This window comes from Ischnura elegans, chromosome 6, assembly GCF_921293095.1.
Source record: "Ischnura elegans chromosome 6, ioIscEleg1.1, whole genome shotgun sequence".
Lineage (NCBI taxonomy): Eukaryota > Metazoa > Arthropoda > Insecta > Odonata > Coenagrionidae > Ischnura > Ischnura elegans.
This window is the reverse complement of record NC_060251.1, coordinates 98,028,855-98,050,454: the sequence shown is the minus strand read 5'-3', so window position 1 is coordinate 98,050,454 and position 21,600 is coordinate 98,028,855. Positions and strand designations below refer to the sequence as shown.

Genomic DNA, 21,600 nt, shown 5'->3' with positions numbered 1-21,600 from the left:
TCTCCATGGAGCTTCTCCTCACATTTTGACCAGCTTTGAAATCATATTTGTCACACTATTTTTGACAAGGAAAAAGGTGGCCCCTATCAACATTAATAACCAATTGGTTGAGGTATATGGTGAAAAATGTATGAATGTTAAAAATGTTTATAAGCGGTGCTACAAGTTCCTTTTCAGCTGTGCAAATGTCAACTGCCAGGTGGGTACCCAAACAGTTCACCGAAGGCCACCAAGATATGGAATGTGCTGAAGAAGGTTTTTTGCCATTTTGAAGTTACTACCCAAGGGCATACCCCAGATCAGAGCTAGAGAGGAGCAAGCCGAGGTCGTTCAGGTTATAACACAGAAAAGGTTTCATAGAAACCAAAATTTCCAAAAAATTATGACAGCTTTTAATAGTTTTTAGTCCTTAGAGTGCGGAAACATTTTCATATATTTTACACCTTGACTGCAGCAGCGAGGGGGAGGTTTTGGGGGATAAACCCCCCCCCCCCCAGAGCTCAGAGAAATTTTTAAGTTTAATCCATTTTACAGAATTGGATTGATATTACTAATAGAATAATGTAAAGATTAATAAAATATCCCTAGAAAGCTGTAAAACTCACCATTTTCAATCATTTATCTTAAAATTCCGCAATTTATTAATCTCGCACCTACCGCTTATCCTGGTGGGTATACCATACCCCTACACACCGTGGTAGTAGTTGTACCTAAACCCCCCCCAGCCAATTAATTCCTAGCTGCGCCCCTGGACTGCAGTGTTTACCCAAAATTTTTATTGCTATCTGGATATCTAGCACTCGGGCACTTTTCCTCTTTGTAAAGATCGCTAAGGGGCTCAACTATACCAGAGAAAAGTGTGACATAATAGGGTGGTTTCTTATTATTTTTTTATTGCCTAAATCGGAAGATTATTACTCCTGGAGTACGTATTTCACGATTTTAGATTTTTAAATGACGATATCTATTTTTCGCGATTAAATGAAAAGTGAAAATTTTCTGGCGCGCGAAAACGCGACGCGCAAGTATGAATGTCGGGAAATCTCTCCGTGTGGCGTATTTCTGGTTCCCGCTGCCGCCTTGTGAGGTGACCTTGAGGCGAGTTGAGCGCTGATACGACGCAGGCTGCTAGCGGGTAGCTGAGAACCCTGCTGGCTGGTAGCGCTTGGCTTAAATAAGGATTATTAATACCTTATCAAATGAAGAAAACTTTCCGACCTTAGCCAGTTTTAATAAGTGATTATTAAGACATGTTTCCCTGTGCTCTGCGCCTCATGCATGCATTGGTAATCTCAGACGACGTATAACTCCTATCTTCTCGTTTAGAAACTAGGTCCCTGTGACGTCACGTGGAGTAGCATCGCATGGGCGCCATTCTGGCCCTTTTCAAATGAGGATAAAAATGGACCATTGCCATTCGTCTAAACCGGTATTTCTGAAACGAAATAATTTTTATATTATGAATACAGTAATGGTGGGTAACGAATCGCAATCAATGACTTTCGTTTTCTTTGATGAAGGAAACTACCCTATTGTGTGGCATATTCTTGGTTTCAGCCATGGATACTTACCATGGTATCTCATGATATATACATACCACGTCACTGCAGTGACGTCATGGCAAAATTAGCAGTGCCAGGATGCACTTTTCTTAACTTTTTTTAAATTCTTAAATTTTTAAATAAAATTAAATATTATTCTATGTGTTTTTTTATTACAAGTTATTATTTACATTTCATTACAATTTTTTGTTTTGGTTTCAAATGCATTTATTTGAAATTTTGTGACAGTAAAATTGATAAAAATTTTATTTAACTATTATGTCTTTTGTAAACCAGTGCCGGAAAGGCATTCCAGCGCGTTCCAGCACCATGACACCGCTAATAACACCCTCTTAAAGATATGATATCTAATGTCAATGGCGGATTTTGTATTTGCTGTGGATATCATGTCTCTCAAAAAGAGCGTATCCAAATACCTACATATATTCTATGAATATCTTATCAATAATTGTGATTGCTTGGGCTCACTGTTCCTATTTCTTTCTTTTCTATATAAAGAATAACAGACTCAATTTTTCCTCTTTCTGCCTTGCACGAGATTTTGGTACACGCATGGCCTGCAAAATAATTTCACTCGAATCGCACGGAAGCAGTTTCCTAAATTTGAATCTGCAGATGATTATTGTATCACTGCCACAACTTCTGCATCACTCATTGCATGTGCGCTTCTATGATTTATAGACAAGTTTAGCTTACCGTTAAAATGAACATATGAAAAATAACACCACCTAAAGAAAATATATTATTTTCTCTCGTATTCTTGTGAGATTAGCGCAAAACATTAGGTAAATTTCGAGTAACAGAGTCTTTTTCTGATTGGTCATGTTCATAAATGTGGTGCTGCGTACAGGCCAATCACAGGGTTTTATTTCTTTACGTGTCCCTTTAAAATTATAAACAGCTGAATGTCACAATGCGTTCAAAGAAATTTTCCGGCTGATGTGGAAGTGATTGTGATCACTGAGGGTTTACAGTGCCGCAATTATTGTGATTCATCGGTTAACATGTACTTTCGCATCCATTAGCGGAGCAACTTTGGTTTTTGTATAAAAATAGAGCTCATCTTGTTCGCTTGATTTCAAAATGGAACAGCTATACCATACGACAAATAGACTGTCCATGGAGACACAGCAATGTTTTGAAAAACTGGAAAAAACGTCAGGAACGCAAACCGAAGAACTTCTCGTGGAAATTCAATTGAAAATATCGGAAATAGACAGGTAATTCTCCAGTTATTTCTGGGTAACGTATCTCGACGAATTTTTGTGAATATGTGTGATTTATCCTGCATCTATGTTACATTACATCGATATGATTTTAGGAACTGTGAAAAGTTGGATACTTGGCCTTATAAGTTGCCATTGACACGGAGGCAGGCAACGAAACTCAAAGTAGACAATCTTAAATATGATAATCAGCATATGAAGGTATTGTTCTTGTCCTTGTGAAACTTTTGCCTTTTGGTATTGTTTCATGTTTGTTAACTTCTTGTTCACTATTTCTTTGAAGGCTGCCTTACGTATATTCCAAAGTAGATTACGTGAAAGGGAAAGAGAAATGCAAGAACGGGAGGAGTTAATGAGCCGAAGGTGGGAGCGTGAAACAACTGTTAAGGATAAGGAAACAACCATTCTCATCGACCATTCCTTACAACACAACATGTCTTTGCAAGTAATTGGCATTTCCTTTATTTTTTTAATTAAAATTTCCTGTTATTAGTTATCATATATTTTGCTGTTTACTTTGTTGTCTGTGTAATGAAAATTAATGAGCAATATTTGGATATGTGCATCACACTGGCAGTTGTAACATCATTTAGGGTGACCTTGTTTAATAAATGGTCGCTCGGTTTGAAGTTGACATTCGATACCTAGTTTGCAAGTAAACCTAGAAACAAATAAGTTTTTGTATTTAATTTTGTCATTATAGAATGCCAATCGTGGTGTGGATGACATGCTACGTTCTGGGTCTGGAATCCTTGATGGCTTACGGGACCAAAGGACACGACTAAAAGGAACCCAAAGACGCATGCTGGATTTGGTGAATGTTCTAGGACTATCTGATGCAACTATGCGGCTCATTGAACGGAGAGCTTCTCAAGACAAATTCATACTTATTGGTGGAATGGCTGCAACTCTAATAATAATTTTATTGTGTCTGGTTTATTTGCGATAGCTAAGATAGTGGAGGTATGTATCAAGATTCTCTAAGGTTTTTTTTTCCTTGCATATCAATATGGCTCATTCTGAAGTGCCTTTCTTTTAAGTGTAGAAGTCATGGTTGTTCAACGCTATGAAGCAGGAGGAAGATGTTGCCATTTTTGACACCGCTTACATAATTGTGTATGAAAGCAACAGGCACGTCAAAACTGGGTGGAGTTAGACCCTCAGAGTTTCTCCTACTGTGGTTGATTGTTAGGTATACACAGGATATACCAGCATATATCAAATTAACCTTAAAATTTATAAAATGCATGGAAGTTTAGTCAACCAATTACCCTAGAAATTTATATAATCTTGAGTTCTGATCCTGCTATCACTGTCTAATTAATATCAGCTAATATTTTGCTAGAAACTTGAAAAAGTAGCGACGAAAGATTTTTCATTTTTTTTCCTTGCAGATGGCTTAGGTAAATTCTTCATCAGGGTTCTCAATGACAAGGAGAACCACGTACCTTGCTCCGCCTTTTTCAATATCGTATTTTTTGTCACCGGAATGGCGAACACTGAACTGGTAGTGGTTCCATCAAATGGGCCTTAGTTTGGCTGTAATAAATTAATTTTCGTGCAGTACTTCTAACAAGCCTTATATAATTTTGAAATAGCACACTTCCCTACAGATGGGTTAGTTGGTGCTGACTCTAGTTGTTTGCGTTTTTGGCTCTCAACCAGGGGGCCAGTGATTGGGGCTTCGTAATGGCAATATATTTTGTAGTCTTCATTTTGATCATACGGGAACAAGTATTTCATTAATTTTAATTACAGCAAACATAGGAGATAAAGTTTTCATAATAATAATAATGGCATATAGGTATTTAAGCAGCGTCATTTCAAACATGGAGATATGAGATCTACACTAGCAAGGGCTGATGTGCACTGAAATGTTGATTTTTTGTATTGCTTATTCTGATCAACTTCCGAATTAAAAATGAAAACCACTTCTTGTGAGAGCACATGCCATTAAGGATCACAGCTAGCAGCAATATGTAGGCAGATGTAATCCATAAGAACACAAAACGAATAGAAATTGCTAACAATAAATGGTTACCTTTACCCTGCCACCACTGAAGCCGATAATACCAGCCTTCTGTAATTTTTCCAATAGGGTAGTTCCCTTCATCAAAGAAAACGAAAGGCATTGATTGCTATTCGTTACGCATCATCAGTGTATTCATAATATACAAATTATTTGGTTTTAGAATCCCCAGTTTAGACGAATGTTAATGGTCAATTTTAACCTCATTAGAAAAAGGCCAGATTGGCACCAATGCGATTCCACTCCACGTGACGTCGCAGGGACCTAGTTTCTATACGATTAGATAAGAGTTTTACATTGTCTGAGATAAACAATGCATGCATGAGGCAGAGAGCTCAGGAAAACATCTCTTAATAATCACCCATTAAAATTGCCTAAGTTCGGAAAGTTTCCTTCGTTTTATAAGGTATTAATAATCCTTATTTAAGCCAAGCTAGCAGGGTCCTCTGCTGCCTGCTAGCAGCCTGCGACGTATCAGTGCTCAAGCCTCGCCCCAAGGTCATCTCACAGGGCAGTAGCAGGAACTAGAAATACGTCACAGACTTTTCCCATCATTCCTACTTAGCCGTTGCATTTTCGCGCGCTTGAAAATTTTCACTTTTCGTTTAGTCGCGAAAAATAGATATCGTCATTCGAAAATCTAAGAGCGTGAAATGCATACTCCAGGAGTAATAATCTTTTGATTTAGGCAATAAAAAAATAATAGGAAACCACCCTATTTGATGTGCTGGCACTGTTAAAAATTTAGTTGGGATACAACACAGCAAGCCTGAAAACCACAAGGGACAGTTGGAAAAAAAACTAAATCTTCCGAAAAATTACTGATTTTGGGTTTTCCAAATTTCTGGATTCTGAATGTGGGTTCCTGTACTGTTAGGCTGTGAAGCCGTGGTCGGACAAGTGAAATCTGATCTCTTCCACTGTAATTTTTACTTTTTAGAATATGCAACACAGCAGCTAATCATTGCTTATATCATTATCCTTGTTGAATAGTGATTACTCCGGTTTTTTGGTCGACATTCTATGATTAATTTTAGCAATGTCACGCATTCTGAGAGCCTATGGAATGCTGCGGCCTCCCCTTGGTCAGCATGTCACAACTCTCCCGGCCCGTACAATACCCCACTTGAACCTCCCATGACAATAACCTCCGAGGTACCTGAGAAATGTATCCCCTTTCTCTATAGTTGAAACTTTTTAGAATACGCTGCTTAGCAGTTGGAAGTGAAGTTTACTGATGATGAAACATTAGTTATTGTTTAAATTCCTCTCTGGATCCAAGTGGGTTTGTGATATTTTTGCCTACTTTTTGAAGCTAGGTTCGTTCATAGACATAATGCGAGACCTCAAAGACCCAAATGCAATGATTCTTAGAATCCTTAGACGATGATGAAGTGTGACATGAAAACATTGGCTACTCCTGGACCAACATCACAGAAATTCAGTAGTTTTATTAATCACTAAGAGCTGAATTCTTGTCGCCCAACAGGGTGCTCTCCATGTCAGGTGTGTTTATGTATAATTTGTAAGTTATGTAATGATGACAAATTACGATAGAGTGAAAATAATTTATTAAATTTTCCAGTTTAGGCACTCTAATTTTTCCTCTGCAGTAGCGGATACAGGAATCACTCAAGGGGGGGGGGGGGGGCGCGCAGAAGAGATTTTGAACTACCTATACTTTTATCGTAATGAAAAATAACCAAGTCACTTGCAAAGTTCTGAATACAAACTGATTATGCACTTATACAAGACAATGCCATCTTATGATATAGAAAAAGTTAAAATTGTGGTTCTGCAATGTTTGGCAATTAAGGCGGCCCCGCAAGGGGTGGGGGTATGTGCCCCCTGTGGCCCCCATATGTACTGCTCTGGCATACCCAAATTGTCAATAATTTGTTATTTAGTTCATTAAAAAAAAGCAGGTTTTCTTTTTGCCATACCTTTATGTATTGAACTGTGTGATATAATATACATTTACATGAAATTAAACTGTAAAACTATTGCTAGAAATCATCAGCGAGTCAGATCAACACAGTTGTTGTGGAGAAGTTATACAATGCTTGTAAATGTATTAATTTTCCACAGGCTATAAATTGTTGAATCTAATAAGTGAGGAGATCATTTGTTGTATAAAGTTCTTTTTTCCGTTCGTCTTCATTTGTGATAATAATTAGTATGTCATTGTTTATTGTTAGTCTCATTAATTGAGTGATTTCAGCATTCACTCAATTATTTGATGACGATGGTCTTGAAGGATAAAGATGTACTTAATCCCTACTTACCATTCAATCCATGATTGCATTAGCAAATATTTTGGTCATTCATGCTTGTAGTGTTTACAAGTGTTCAGAAGTTATTTAATATTTTCATTTCTTCCTCCCTAGGCCCAAGATAGTATATCTGCCTGAAAACATACTTGATGTCTGGGATACATTTATGACTACATATTTCACTGTTACCATTCCTGTATGCAATACCATCTTGTGGATGTACTGTTGTGTGTTTGGGCAGTTATGTTTGTCAGTAGACCAGATGAGATTCAATCTTCTGGAAATGAAGAATTGTGCTATTATATCATGAACTTCAAATCAGAGCCAACGGAAATGACCAGAGGTACTTGTATATGTCATTTTTACACTGATCCAAGTGACTCATCGGTAAATGAAGCAGTCTTGGTGTTAAATGTGAAGTCGAATTCTTGAAAAGTATTATCATAACTTAGTTGCGAGGCATCCTCAATTAAATTGTTGTTCTGGAGCAAATTCCTTTATAATTGTGGGTATGTGTGTCCTTGAATTTATTTTGAAGCTTGGGGTTGAAAATTGGTTGTTTGGTATTGTTTTCATGTCATGAATATCTATGTGTGAATATTGATTTCCTAGAACTCCAAATTACTAAAAAAAATAGACTATTAGGTGCTTGCTTCTGTAAATTTTTAGCCTGATTCATACTCAAAATGATGTGAAAGAATTCTTGTAATACTTTTGTGAGAGTTTGAGCAATGTCATATAATATTCAATTTAGAGATCTGCTCCCACATTAAGTATGGGCTTTGAGCATTCGCATCTCCCTGATGCAACCCTTGGTAATCTTTATGTCAATGGAATATTGATTGAGAGCTATGATAGGGATTTTCAATAGCATGGCAACTAGAGCCTTGCAAACCACCGCCCAAACTCACTAACTTTTACTTGGCTGGCAGAGGAATCAAATCACTCAAGCCAGGAATTAAGAGAGTATGGCTTTACTCAACTGTTCACTTGCTCGAGTCCATGGTCAACTGACATGTTTTTATGACTCTGCAGCCGCTTGTGCATTTGCTTACAAATTTGCCTTGCTGTAACCTTAGGTGGTAGGAGCATTCTAAGGAGCTGTGAAAAGTGAGGTATGATATCTCCGATGGTGGGGCAAGTGTGACTATACTATGCATTTCGTCATTGAGTGATGTCGTTTTTCAGGGCTCTAGTTGCAACATACCATTGGCCACCTATTACAACTTCTTTATGAACTACCTACAATCAGTGGTAACAGGGTTCATGCAGGTCAGGGAATTGTCATGGAAATGAAAATAGTGACTGGAAGTCAAGGAAATGTGGAAGATATTAGATTATAGTCAGGGAAAAAAAATCAATTGGCACGGAAAAATTATGAAAATCGTGGCTGAACATGGTAACCATAGCTGCATCCCAGTGGCAAAGCGGACGTTCAGTTGCTAACCTGGCTGGGCGATATGGGTTGGCTTTGACTTGATGTTACATGCTGGACTTGATTTCACAGTATGCCTTGCATATTTTTCCATAAAATCTATGTTATACATCTTAATTACTTTTGTACTTTTCCATTGATATAATGTCAGGAGAAATTACATTTTTTTGACTGGAAATCAGGGAATAGTCAGGGAAATTGAAAATGGAGAGTTAGCATGAACTCTAAATTATTCCTTCGGGAAGCAGTAGCAAAAAACAATATTCTATAAAAAGATAATGGCTTGCAATGTGTGTCTACATCAAGATCGTGTGTGGTTGACAATTCTTAAGCTGTTGTCGGGATGATGCGAGTGCTTTCTCGCTGTGAATGGGTTCATATTCACATTGGAATTGGGTACGTAGGGCGGGCCCTCAAAGGTTACACTCCCGAGGGCTGGCACCTTTATGCCCGTGTGTCTCAAGACGGAAAAGAAAAAGGGAAGGATGTACCAATGCGATGAGAGCCCGATGATGCCTCCAGGGAAAGGATAGGGATGGATGGAGTGAGATAGGGAATCTCACGCCACCATTAGAGTGACGTAAGCCGCTATTAGTAAAACCAGCTTTGGTGTTCCTACAGGAATGAAAGAATGTTCTATAAAGGGCTCATATTCACAGTTTTCAGCTCATGTTTGACTCAAGACTTAATTTGCGTCTAATAATAACTGAATACTGTATTGAAGCAATTTTAGTTCCATCTCAGCAAATATTTTCTCTTCAATGGTAAACTGTGATCAATCACAAGATGATTTAGTTTCTTTTAAGAAGAGCATGCGGTTGGTTATTGACCATTTCTTATTTCACAGATGTAAGCATTGGTCGCATATAAAATATTTTGCAGATAATTTTGTTGTGGTTTTTGGTGTGTTGGCAGGGCATTTAAGCCATTTTAGAAAGCACCAACTGTCAAGTGAACTTGGTTTCGAGTTCACTTCAAAATTGAAGACTGTGGTTGTATGATACATTTGGCCTGTGTAGTGTTTCCAACAGAAGAGGCATCACACGGTCATAGCATGTTGAAAAAATGAGCATTAAAATACCAATAGTAGTGTAGTGAAGCACTTCATGAAAAAAGTAACTTTATATGCACCAAGGGTGATTTCACCCGTGGTAAATATAAAGTTACTTTCAAATCATTACGAAAAAAATCATTTGGCTTAGCCAGGATTTGAGACCGGATCTCCCCATTGCCAGTCATGTATGCCGTCAGTTATACCAACGAGCTGTCTTCTTCCAAGGCGAATCTCAAACTGGGTTTACCGAGCAAGTTGTTGACGTTTCGAGTCCACACTGTGGCACAAGAGACGGAAGTCGTGATTACTAAGCCACTGTCAGAGAAATAAACCCTATTTTGTTACTGTTTCACGACGAATGTTTTCCATAGCACTGCATAGAACAAGTAACTTTGTACGCAGTCTGTGCACAAGTGCAAAGAGTAGCAGATAGTTGATTGCTCTTTTGAGTGAAAGTATATTAAAAGAAATTGTTTTTTTTTTTGAAGCAGCATTAGTCAAGATGGATGAGGATGGTGGGTCATGATGCATGGTGTAAGAAAGTAATTAATCTACCAAAACACTCACCTTCAAATACTTGCCATAATAGCCATACAAATGTATTCAGACCTAAATGGGTTTCTGTACAAGTCTTGAGATCAGCTTGAGAAAAAATTATGAATATGAACTTCAGATATTGCTCATCTCATTTGTCGGTTAAGATTATCATTTGTTGGCCAAAGTAAATATCCAGGCCTGGAGAAACCCCACTCCGTTGGAAAAACTGTGTGAAAAACTGTGCTATTTTAATTGTTAGTTGTTTCTGAATATTGTTCTTTTATTGTAATTGTTAAAGACTGAAGTTGTCAATATATTTGTCATAATTTTTAATTATTATCATGTGGAATTTTTTCTCTTCCCCTTTAAACCTCTCATAATGAAGTTGACTTCAACAAATATGGACCATGGATTCTCAATACTGTCACATAAGTGGTACAGAAATCTCCACATCAGCTGACTTTTTGTGAAGGCAAAATGATATCTATTTGCATTTTTGAACCATAGTTGGAAAGGTCATGGCTTCAGCTATTTTTCTATGTAGTCAGCCTGGTGCTTGATGCCTTTCATCATCTGCATGATGAAGTTTTGAATCCCATCGTCATACCAGCTTCCGTCTGTGTAGCGAAGATAGTTGTTGACCTCCCCTTGTACCTCGTCCTCCGTTGCGAACTTCGTGCCTCCTAGGTGTTTTTTCTGGGCGAGAAACGTGAAAATCTCTGGTAGTGACATTGAGGCTGTACGGAGGGTAACCAATCACATTCCACCCATACTTCGAGATCAGTTCCTGTGTCTAAGTAGCGGTATGCAGGCATGCGTTGTTGAAATGAAATGAGACCCCTTCATCAGTACCCCTCGATGTTTTTTCTTGATGGCGCATCAAAGCTTTTGCAATGTTTAGCAGTATTTTTTTTCATATTGCTAGTGATTAGTAATGGTCCCTGGGGCATGAAATCCATCAACAATACTCCCTTTTGGTCCCAAACGCTGTTGCCATGACATTCTTGGCAGACAGAGTTCATTTGACCTTTTCCGTTTTGTAGATGTCAGGTAGCACCATTGTTTAGACTGCTGCTTCCTCGCTTGGGTATGATGAACACTCCACCACCCATGTTTTAATTAAAGCACACATCTAAAGTATTTAAGCTTTCTTGGAAGATGAAAAATAACTTCAGAATTATCTACGAGGGTAAACTTAAAAGTAAGTTTTTTCTAACTATTAGGCTGGAGGATCTCATCTCATGTTGGACCTTTGGAATTTTTTTTTCATTATTTTTATAGACTGCCATCAAACTCCAAACCTTTGCATAAATTAGTTAAAGAATTCACGGGAGTCCAAATTGCTAAGAGTGCTTTGTGCATGTGAAATAGTGTTGATGTACAAGTTAGCATTCCTCGAAGAATACAGGATGTGAGAAGGAGAGGTACATAGCAATTGCTTGTGATTGAGATACAATCTCATGCCTAATGATTTCCTTTTATATGACTTATAGACTCAATAGATGAAACTACAAATATTAGCTATACAGATTAGGAATGGTCGGAACGGATGCTTCATATTAAATGTAGGGACATGTACCTAATGCTATTCACCAGATAATGCAATCAGATCAAAATTCTCTGCAGAAATCGAATCAGGATCCAAAATTTTAAATTAGTGCCTAAGTGAATGTGGTGTCTCATTAGAGGGAATGGAAAGAGTTCTGATTCTGTCTTCTCATGCACCAATGCACTGCAATGCTCGTCCTACTCATCAACCATTTTGTTCAAAAGCTCTTGCAGGGGTTATGCAACAGAATTACATCCATCAAAAATTTTAGGGCTAAATACGACAGGCACATAGTGAGAATCTTCCCAAGAGAAAGCTCAGAGCTGCAGGGTAGTAATTACATTACAGATATCACTCCCTCGCCCGAGCCCCCTCAAAAATTCGTTATGGGTGTTAGGAACAAATGTGTCAGGCTTGTCGATTTTCCGCGGAGTGTCCAGATATCGAGATTTGAGTTATCAGGGTTCTAATGTTGATCATATGACTCTTCTTAAATGCTTAAAAACTTAAAACTCACTGCTTAAAAAATTTTCCATGGCAAGATCCCCGGTTTGGGCCCCCCCAATATTTTTTGTGAGTCGGCATCTCTGACACAGGCCATAGTTCATCAGCTTTAAATGAAGATATCAAGTTTTGCTAGAGCAATGTAAACGTGTTTCATCCAACCTTATGCTCTCCGTTGAATGGCTAGAAGTGACTGCCTTTTGAATTACAGCAGACTCCCGATTACCCGGCTGCGGTTTATCCGTGTCGTGGATTATCCGTGCATGAGTTCAAGCTCCATCGACGTTTTCTGCAATATTTATAAAAAACCATGAATTAGTCAGTGAGGGTATTCTTAGGATATGCCTTTAATCTCCACCATATATGTACATATACATATTATTATTCTTATATTCTTCTATAATAGGGTAGTTTCCTTCATCAAAGAAAACGAAATGCATTGATTGCTATTACTTACCCACCATTAGGATTTTCATAATATACTAATTATTCGGTTTTAGAAATCCCAGTTTAAACGAATGGCAATGGTCAATTTTAACCTCATTTGAAAAAGGCCAGATTGGCGCCCTTGCGATTCCACTCCACGTGACGTCACAGGGACCTAGTTTCTATACGAGGAGATAGAAGTTTTACATCATCTGAGATTACCAATGCATGCATGAGGCACAGAGCTCAGGGAAACATCTCTCAATAATCACTTATTAAAATTGTCTAAGGTCAGAAAGTTTCCTTCGTTTGATAAGGTAGTAATAATCCGTATCTAAGCCAAGCGCTACATGCTAGCAGGGTACTTAGCTACCTTCTAGCAGCCTGCGTCGTATTAGCGCTCAAGCCTCGCCTCAAGGTCATATCACAGGGTGGCAGCGGGAACCCTGAAATACATCACACGGTATTTTCCCATCATTCCTACTTAGCTGTCGCGTTTTCGCGCGCTTGAAAATTTTCACTTTTCGTTTAATCGCAAAAATAGATATCGTCATTCGAAAATCTAAGAGCGTGAAATGCGTACTCCAGGAGTAATAATCTTTCGATTTAGGCAATAAAAAAATAATAGGAAACCACCCCATTATAAAATTTCTTTGGGTGCTCTCATTAAAAAATTAGTTGACCGATGCTTATGAGGGAGAGGTGCTATAAGGATAAAATACAATCCGTATTCCTCCGAATATATTCCCCGTCTGAATATAGTCCCCCTCCCCCTAATTTTGAGGCTTGAGTTTCGGGAAAAAATTTTTAAAATGGGTTTGAATATAGTCCCCCCCTTAACTTTTATTATGGGCATTTTTAGAAATAAAGGGGGGACTATATTCAGACATGTACGGTATTTTGATTGAAAAACATTTGACCAGTCTTCCTAACCTGACAGTAAATTCCCCCTTACTGTTATAGATCATCTAAATAGTACCCTGAGAGCCACCTCTATGGTCCTTTACTGGTGGAGTGACCAATCACCAGCATGCAAGATCAGTGGCATGACTATGAGGGGATAGAACCCCCCCCCAAAGCTTCATTATTTAAAAATTTTATAGTGCACTGATGTGTTCAGGATTACGAGTGAAACCCAAATTTTAAGTGCCAAAATGGTGTAAAATGTATTTCCAGGCATGTCAGTTTTCAAAAACTTTTCCCGTTGCCTGGGGAGTCTCCCCTCAGACCCCTCCATCCCCCCCCCTAAAGCATATTCCTAGCTATTGCACTGTGAAAGAGCATTCACACCTCACAATCATGAAACGGTCACGCATAATAACAGAAATACCTGCACATTCATGCAAGGGAAAAAATATGCCAATGATTATTAATGCCGTTAGTGAATTCATACACTGTTAGAACTATGGAAAAATATAAACTTGCAATGAGTCATCCTAGAAAGCGACATACCAGCACGTGCACCAGACGCTTAAAAATCACAAAAGATTTTAAACATGGTTATCATTATATCCGTGTTGTTTTGTTCATTACGGACCCTCAAGCATTAAATATATTATTAATAACTTTCATATTGAAAATAAGTTATTTCGTACAGTAATTGTTTTATCTTGTTTTTAATCTCAAGTATTTGAAAACCGATTTTTTATCAGACCCTTGTGCACCCAGAAAAAAATCCTGGATTTGCGCCTGGCAAGAGATGCCATTAATTTTACTAATCGAGAGACCGTTGCTATCCATAACAGTTCGAGGGTCATTTTAAGTTATTGCTGAGCACTAATAGCTCGAGTACGCGCGGGTGATGGAAGCAAAGCCGAAATCGGGGAAAGTACATTCTGTTGATCAGTGGCGCAGCGAGGAGGGGGTTTTGGGGGTTAAAACACCCCCAGAGCTCAGAGAAATTTTTAAGTTTAATCCATTTTACTTTAATGGATTGATATTACTAATAGAATAGTGCAAGGATTAATAAAATATCTATCAGATAGCCGTAAAACTCACCATTTTGAATCGTTAATCTTAAAATTCCGCCTTATATTAATCTCGCACCTACTGCTTCTCCCGGTGGGTATTCCATACCCCCCACACACACCGTTATTAGTTGCACCTAAACCCCCCTCCCCCAGCCTTAATAGGGTGGTTTCCTATTATTTTTTTACTGTCTAAATCGAAAGATTATTACTCGTGGAGTACATATTTCACACTTTAAGATTTTTAAATGACGATATCTATTTTTCGCGGTTAAATGAAAAGTGAAAATTTTCAAGCACGCGAGAACACGACGGCTAAGCACGAATGCTGGGAAAACCCCGCATGACGTTATTCTGGTTCCCTCTGCCGCAAGTGAGGTGACCTTAGGGCGAGGCTTTGAACGCTATTACGACGCAGGATGCTATCAGGTAGCAGAGTACCCTGCTAGCTGGTAGCGCTTGGCTTAGATACGGATTATGAATACCTTATCAAACGAAGAAAACTTACCGACCTTAGGCAGTTTTAATAGGTGATTGTTAAGAGATGTTTCCCTGAAGTTTGTGCCTCATGCATGCATTGGTAACCTCAGACGATGTAAAACTCCTATCTACTCGTATAGAAACTAGGTCCCTGTGACGTCACGTGGAGTGGCATCGCATGGGCGCCAATCTGGCCTTTTTCAAATGAGGTTATAATTGACCATTGCCATTCGTTTAAACTAGGATTTCTAAAACCAAATAATTTGTACATTATGAACACACTAATGGTGGGTAACGAATCACAATCAATGACTTTCGTTTTCTTTGTTGAAGGAAACTACCCTATTCCTAGCTGCTGTTGATAGCATGGCGGCTTGGTGGCCCCTGTTCAGACCTAAAATTTGAGCTTGGGCGAGCCTATTGTGGAGAAGCACCGTCACACGTAGGTGTTGATCGAAATTTCCATTTTTGCTTGCGAGTTAGATCCATTTAAGGTTTATGCTTGATTCGAATCATTCCGGAGCACTTCGTCTTCCTTCCTAAGTTCCCCCACTACAGTCACTTTCCCTCCACTGTTTGGAGGTCTACGCATTCAGTGGCCATTAAGTTTTGACCGGACTGCAGTTTCCAAGAACAGGCACGTTGCCAGAACTTAGCTTCGTGGAGGGCTTTGCTGGCGTGCCGGTTGCCCGCAATAGTTAATTGCTGTCTTTTCGCAGGTATTGTAAATCCATATAACTATTCACTTTGATTTGCTGCAATATTAGTTCTTACAATCATGAAAGTAATGTTTACTGGAAAGTTTACGTAGGTAAATGATGTCGAAAATAGTGTTAGAGGGTAGAATGTCATAGGCAAACGAGGTAGAGGATAGAAGAGAATAGAATTGTTGATAGAATGTAAGAGAGTAGGCGTTATTGTGAATTGAAGAGGGAAGAACTAGGAGGAAGGCGAGGTTGCCACAATTCTTCTCCGTGAAAACCTACCTTAAACGGTAGAATACTTAGTAAGAATTATGGCTTGGTCTTCATAAACATTCAATACAGAAGTCTGATTTTTCTTTAATTTTGAACTTAAGGGCCCTGGCCGCCAATGGCGCAGCGAGGAGGGGTTATGGGGGATAAACCCCCCCAGAGCTTAGAGAAATTTTTAAGTTTAATCCATTTTACTTAATTAGATTGATATTACTAATAGAATAATGTAAGTATAAATAAAATATCCCCCAAAAATCAGTATAACTCACCATTTTGAACCATTTATCTCGCGCCTACCGCTTACCCTGGTGGTTATTCCATACCCCCAAATACCCCGGTATTCGTTGCACCTAACCCCCCCCCCCCCCCCCAGCCTTAATTCCTAGCTGCGCCCCTGATGGCCGCATTCGCTATTACTATAAGATATAGAAAATATATATTTGTGCCGTGTTACCCTCTTGATCGAATTAGAAATATTCTAAATGCATCCTCAGAGAATTCTGGCGCTATTCCGTAAAAAAAAATTTGTCTTCGAAAACACAAAACCAAGTTGCATCGAATAGATATGTATATTTTTCATCGATAAATACGATCGGACATCGATCTTCTTTTGAAAGAAAATTAAAAACAAAGGAGGAATATAACGAAATTAGTGTAATAAATTAAAATATTATGAAATTTTACTTGAAGAATGGGAAATGTATAATCTATCAAGTATTTCAATGGTTACGTAGAAAATATGTGAACTTGATTTGGAATCCTAGCGAAGACCGAATTGGTTTCAGAATGAAGTTTTCCTGTGAGCGTAGTCGAAAAAAGACGGCCGTATGTGAACCATTCGACCGGTTAAAAGGAGACTATTTTGTTTCGCACTGAAGAAATGGTTGTCATAATGGAAAGTTAGACATGCATGGATGCCGACTTACAAAAAATATTGAGGGGCCCAAACCGGGGATCTTGCACCGGGAAATTTTATAAGTAGTGAGTTTTAAGTTTTTTAAGCATTTTAGAGTAGTCGTATGATCAACATTAGAACCCTGATAACTCGAATCTCGATATCTGGGCACTCCGGGGAAAATCGACAAGCCTGACACATTTTTTCCTCACACCCATCACTAATTTTTGAGGGGGCTCAGGCCCCATGGAGTCGGCGCCACTGAAGGCATATGATGGAAGGATAGCCAAAGAGAAGGCAAAATCATAGGTCGAGATAGCAGCACTCGTCCAATTTGCAAGGAAGAGGTATAACTGACAGAATTATTGATGAACGGGTAAGTGTTGAAATGTCTGGCGCGAATTTTTTATTTGTATTTCGTGAGACCTTTGAAATCATAAAATATATGTAAGTCTTCTCAGCATCCGTCGCTACGGAGTTCTAAAGATGTTTGATAATGAGGACCGGCAGCAGACCTCATAACCTGCAATCGTACCGGTTTTGCCCATGGTCTGGGTTTCCAAAGAACGGATTCCTGAGCCTTTTCTCCATTCAACATCACAACCGCTACCCCTTCCCTCACCTTCCTGGCTATAAAAAACGCCTTCCGTCTTTTTTTTTCGGTCTTTGATCCCAATTCTGTGAACAGAATTCAAACGGTGCGTCGCGTCGGTTTGAAAGCTGAGGGCCCGGAGATAACCAACCCACTGTCGGCGTCAAAATGATGTGCCGCTGTATTTTTCAAATTTATATCTGGACTTTAGTGCATGCCATAACAATGAATAATACGTCTTTTTAAAGGAAATTTTATTGCTAATTCTAATTTATTTTTTAATAATCCCATAGTCCCATTTCCTTTAATTAATGTCTTATCTTCTATTCACAACAAGTTATATTCCATTCCTGGGGCGGTTTTTTTGTGTTGTTTGAGTGGGGCTCATTACAATATGAGGTGGTTTGGTGGTACGCAATACCTCGCAGCGAAATTTCGTCTGTAAAAATAATGCGTTGAAAAGTAGCTTTTGGATTTTAAAACTTATTTTTAAACATTGTTTATTAAGCCGGTGAAATAAAAACTTTCAACGGAGAGCCACTTTACAGGTTACCATCTTTCCAATTTTTGCAGATATTACATGGAGCGCCCCTATCCTTACCCACTCTCAATCCGCCGCTGTTTATTTCTTCCCGTTCCCCGCTTACCTAACATTCTTCCCTCGAACGCGGTTTTAGCCTCCACTAACCGCTAAGTGATACAAATGGATAAAAAGGAAGCTCAATTTTGGGGAAAAATTTGTCATCTCCCACCCATCAATTTACTACAATCGACAGATAAGCGCAGCGGTACTTCAAACATCGGGAATGACAGTATAAGGATTGTATTTAACCGGAAAATGACTCAATTCAAGATATATTCTTTTAAAAATAGGAGAAAAAGGAGTTCGTTTTGCGGCATTTGACTTGAAGTTGCGAATTACTGACGATAAAGAGAGCCGTTTTCTAAGGAAACCAAATAAAAGCAAACAATAAGTGGGAATTAATCAATTGCTAGGCAGAGGCGGAAATAGCCGCTTCATTACTTTCCTCGGCGCCTTGTTGGTATGCAACACCTCGTACCTATTGTGCTTCTTGACGTTAGATATACGTAGACAAGTGGCTTTTAGATATCCACCTATTACTTTTAATCATCGCTTTTTTAAGCTGTTCAAATAAACTCATTGGAGAGCCAAATTAAGTATTACGATCTTTCCAGAAATTAAATCGGGGTGCGGCCAACCCCTCCCTAAATCTGCCAGTATTGCAACATCGTATTACATGAAGCCCCATTCATTTTTTTTCTCGCTTTTCAAATGAACAAGTCATTGCGCTGAAAGTAACAATGCGACTCTCGGATCGACATCATGTCGTACACAGCGCCCTCGCCCGAAAAAGAAGTCCACGTGGTTTGGAGCGACCATTAACTCTTCCTCGAGTGCCGAGACAAGCATGGAGGAAAGGAGGATTGTGTTCCAGAGCGGAGAACATCGCCGAATCTCTGATTTATTCCACCGTCGGCTGGAACCACCGCTACGACGAATTTCGCTCGTGGCGAACGTTGTGGAACGGGTTTAAACCGGCGAGGAGCATGGGTTGGGAGGAACGGAGAAGGGGGTGGGAAAGACTTGTATCGCGAGGAAGGACAAAAGGCAGACGGATATATTTGGGGGTAAAATCGAGATTCGTCGGCGGCGGAGCTGTTAAGGCAATAATCTGCACCAATTTATTAATTACACGACGGGTAATGTTGCGGTGGCATCATGCTCTTGGTCTGGGATCGGAATTTTCATTTGATTTTAGATCTAAGATTTCGTTTTTTCCGCGTACAACAAGGGACCGTAGTTAGTTGCGATAGTTTTTCTCTACGATAGCTTGACTTGGACTAGGTATAATAGGATCTGCATTTGTTGTTAATAACTTAGGTATTATGATTGCAAATACAAACAATCCGCATGATTTTTTGGCATATTATGACTCCTACATGAATCATTTATGTACGTTATGTGTTTCAATTACTAACTAGTCGTTTTATTTGCATGGTAGTATGTTCGTGTCCTTTGCAATCTCATATTTTCTGGACCTACCGCGTATCGTTGTCATGGTGCTTGGCCTGCGTTCGGTGAACGAGCGCGTTTTTTTTTATCAAGGCTAGGATGAGTGCTGCATGCCTTGTGCGGAATCACCCCGGGCCACACACCCTGGTGCTGGCTTGCGAGGTGTCTCGTAGATGTTTTTTATAGTTAGCCTAAAATGTGCACTTAAATATTAGAAATGGAACCAATAAAAAGGTATGGTACTTTTTCACACAATTAATTTAATACGACCGGTTTCGTCGCAGAGGCGACATCTTCACGTACAGAAATCGTTATTTGTATAGTTATTTTGTTGTTTATTTGGTTGCTATTACGCATTGGTAGGGGAGGGTTGCGTTGGGGTTGGAGCGTTACTCAACAAAGCGTAATAGCAACCAAATAAACAACAAAATAACTATAAAAATAACGATTTCTGTACCTGAAGGTGTGGCCTCTGCGACGAAACCAGTCGTCTTAAATAAATTGTGTGAAAAAATATCATACCTTTATATTGTTTACAATGGATATTCACAAAGTTATGCCTGAAACAATCGAGTTTATAGAAATGGAACCATTGATTAGGAGAGAATCCCAAGCAGTTACCGCTCGTCAGTGGCGTAGCGAGGGGGAGGGTTTGGGGAATAACCCCCCCCCCCCCCCCCCCTCAGAGCTCAGAAATGTTTTTAAGTTTAATCGATTTCACCAAATTGGATTAATAATTCTAATAAAATAGTGTAAATATTAATGAAAGATCCCTCAGAAAGCCATAAAACTCGCCATTTTGAACCATTTAACTTAAACATTGCCCCCCCCCTCATTTACCCCCCGGACTCCCCTGCATTAGTTGCTCCTAAACCCCCCCCCCCCTAGCCTTAATTCGTAGCTGTGCCCCTGGCGCTCGTGGCCTTTGGCTCGTGGACTTTTTTCGCGGTATAGCATTAGTCCCCCTTTCCCTCACGCATGTATTTGTAATTACTACCCGGGATAATATTTTTAAATCAAATTTAGTCTTTATTCAAGGAAATAACTGTAGACGAGGTAGCAGTGTACCTTCACCAAGTCATTCAACTGTGGACATTACAGGGTGAAAATTCCAAGGAGCAATCACTTTTCCTTCACCCGGCTTGGATCTAAATCTCCCAAATTCACGCCCTGTGGCAATGTATGTTTATTATAGTATTCTACCGATTAAGGTAGGTTTCCATGGAGTACGCAAGAAGTGATCTGGGAGCCTCCCTTTCCTTCCAGCACTGCCTTCTTTAACTCACAGTAAGGCCTACTCTCTTTCAATCTATCTAAAAATCCTATTCTTCTCCTTCCCCTCCCTCGTTTCCCTAACATTCTACCCTCTAGCACCATTTTCAACATCCCCTCACCACTAAGCACTAACTCCATCCATACCTTCTGTCTCCTCCGTATCTCATCTAAAAGCTGCCTCTCCTCGCCAACCATATCCAGCACTTCGTCGTTCCTTTTCCTCTCCGTCCATTTCACCCTCTCCATTCTTCTCCATACCCACATCTCGAATGCCTCCAATCTTCTCTCGTCTTCTTTCCTTAGTGTCCACGTTTCCGCACCGTAGAGAGCTACACTCCAGATCAAACTCTTCACTAACCTTTTCTTTAAACTCTTACATAACGATCCTCTTAGAAGCTCCTTCCGGTTCATGAACGCCTCCTTCGCTAATGCAATTCTCTTCCTAATGTCCTTACTACTGTATCCGTTTTCCTCTAACGTACTGCCTAAATAGTTGAATTGCTCAACCTGCTCAAGTTTTTCACCACCCATCTTTATCTTAAGTCTCACATTCCTCGCTCGTGATGCTTTACAAAACCGCATTACCTTAGTTTTCTTGTGATTAATCCTCATCCCATATTCCTCGCAACGCTCGTATAACGCATCCACTAGAGCCTGAAGCCCCCTTGCTGACTGGCTAATCAGCGCCTGATCATCCGCGAATCTCACTGATTTGAACATCATTCCTCCCACTTTTATTCCAGCTTCTAACTCATCCCATGCTTCCCTTACCATCTCTTCAGCGTAC

General features: G+C 39.4%; 1 protein-coding gene across 1 annotated transcript; it reads left to right on the top strand.

Moving 5' to 3' along the window:
• The first annotated feature begins 2,470 nt into the window (after nt 1–2,470).
• LOC124161235 (Golgi SNAP receptor complex member 2) lies at nt 2,471–10,455 on the top strand. The gene is made up of 5 exons (XM_046537505.1): nt 2,471–2,782; nt 2,884–2,989; nt 3,072–3,233; nt 3,492–3,751; nt 7,205–10,455. Exons 1-4 carry the CDS (start codon nt 2,646–2,648, stop codon nt 3,735–3,737), a joined length of 651 nt encoding a protein of 216 aa, XP_046393461.1. The 5' UTR covers nt 2,471–2,645; the 3' UTR covers nt 3,738–3,751; nt 7,205–10,455.
• The last annotated feature ends 11,145 nt before the right edge of the window (nt 10,456–21,600 follow it).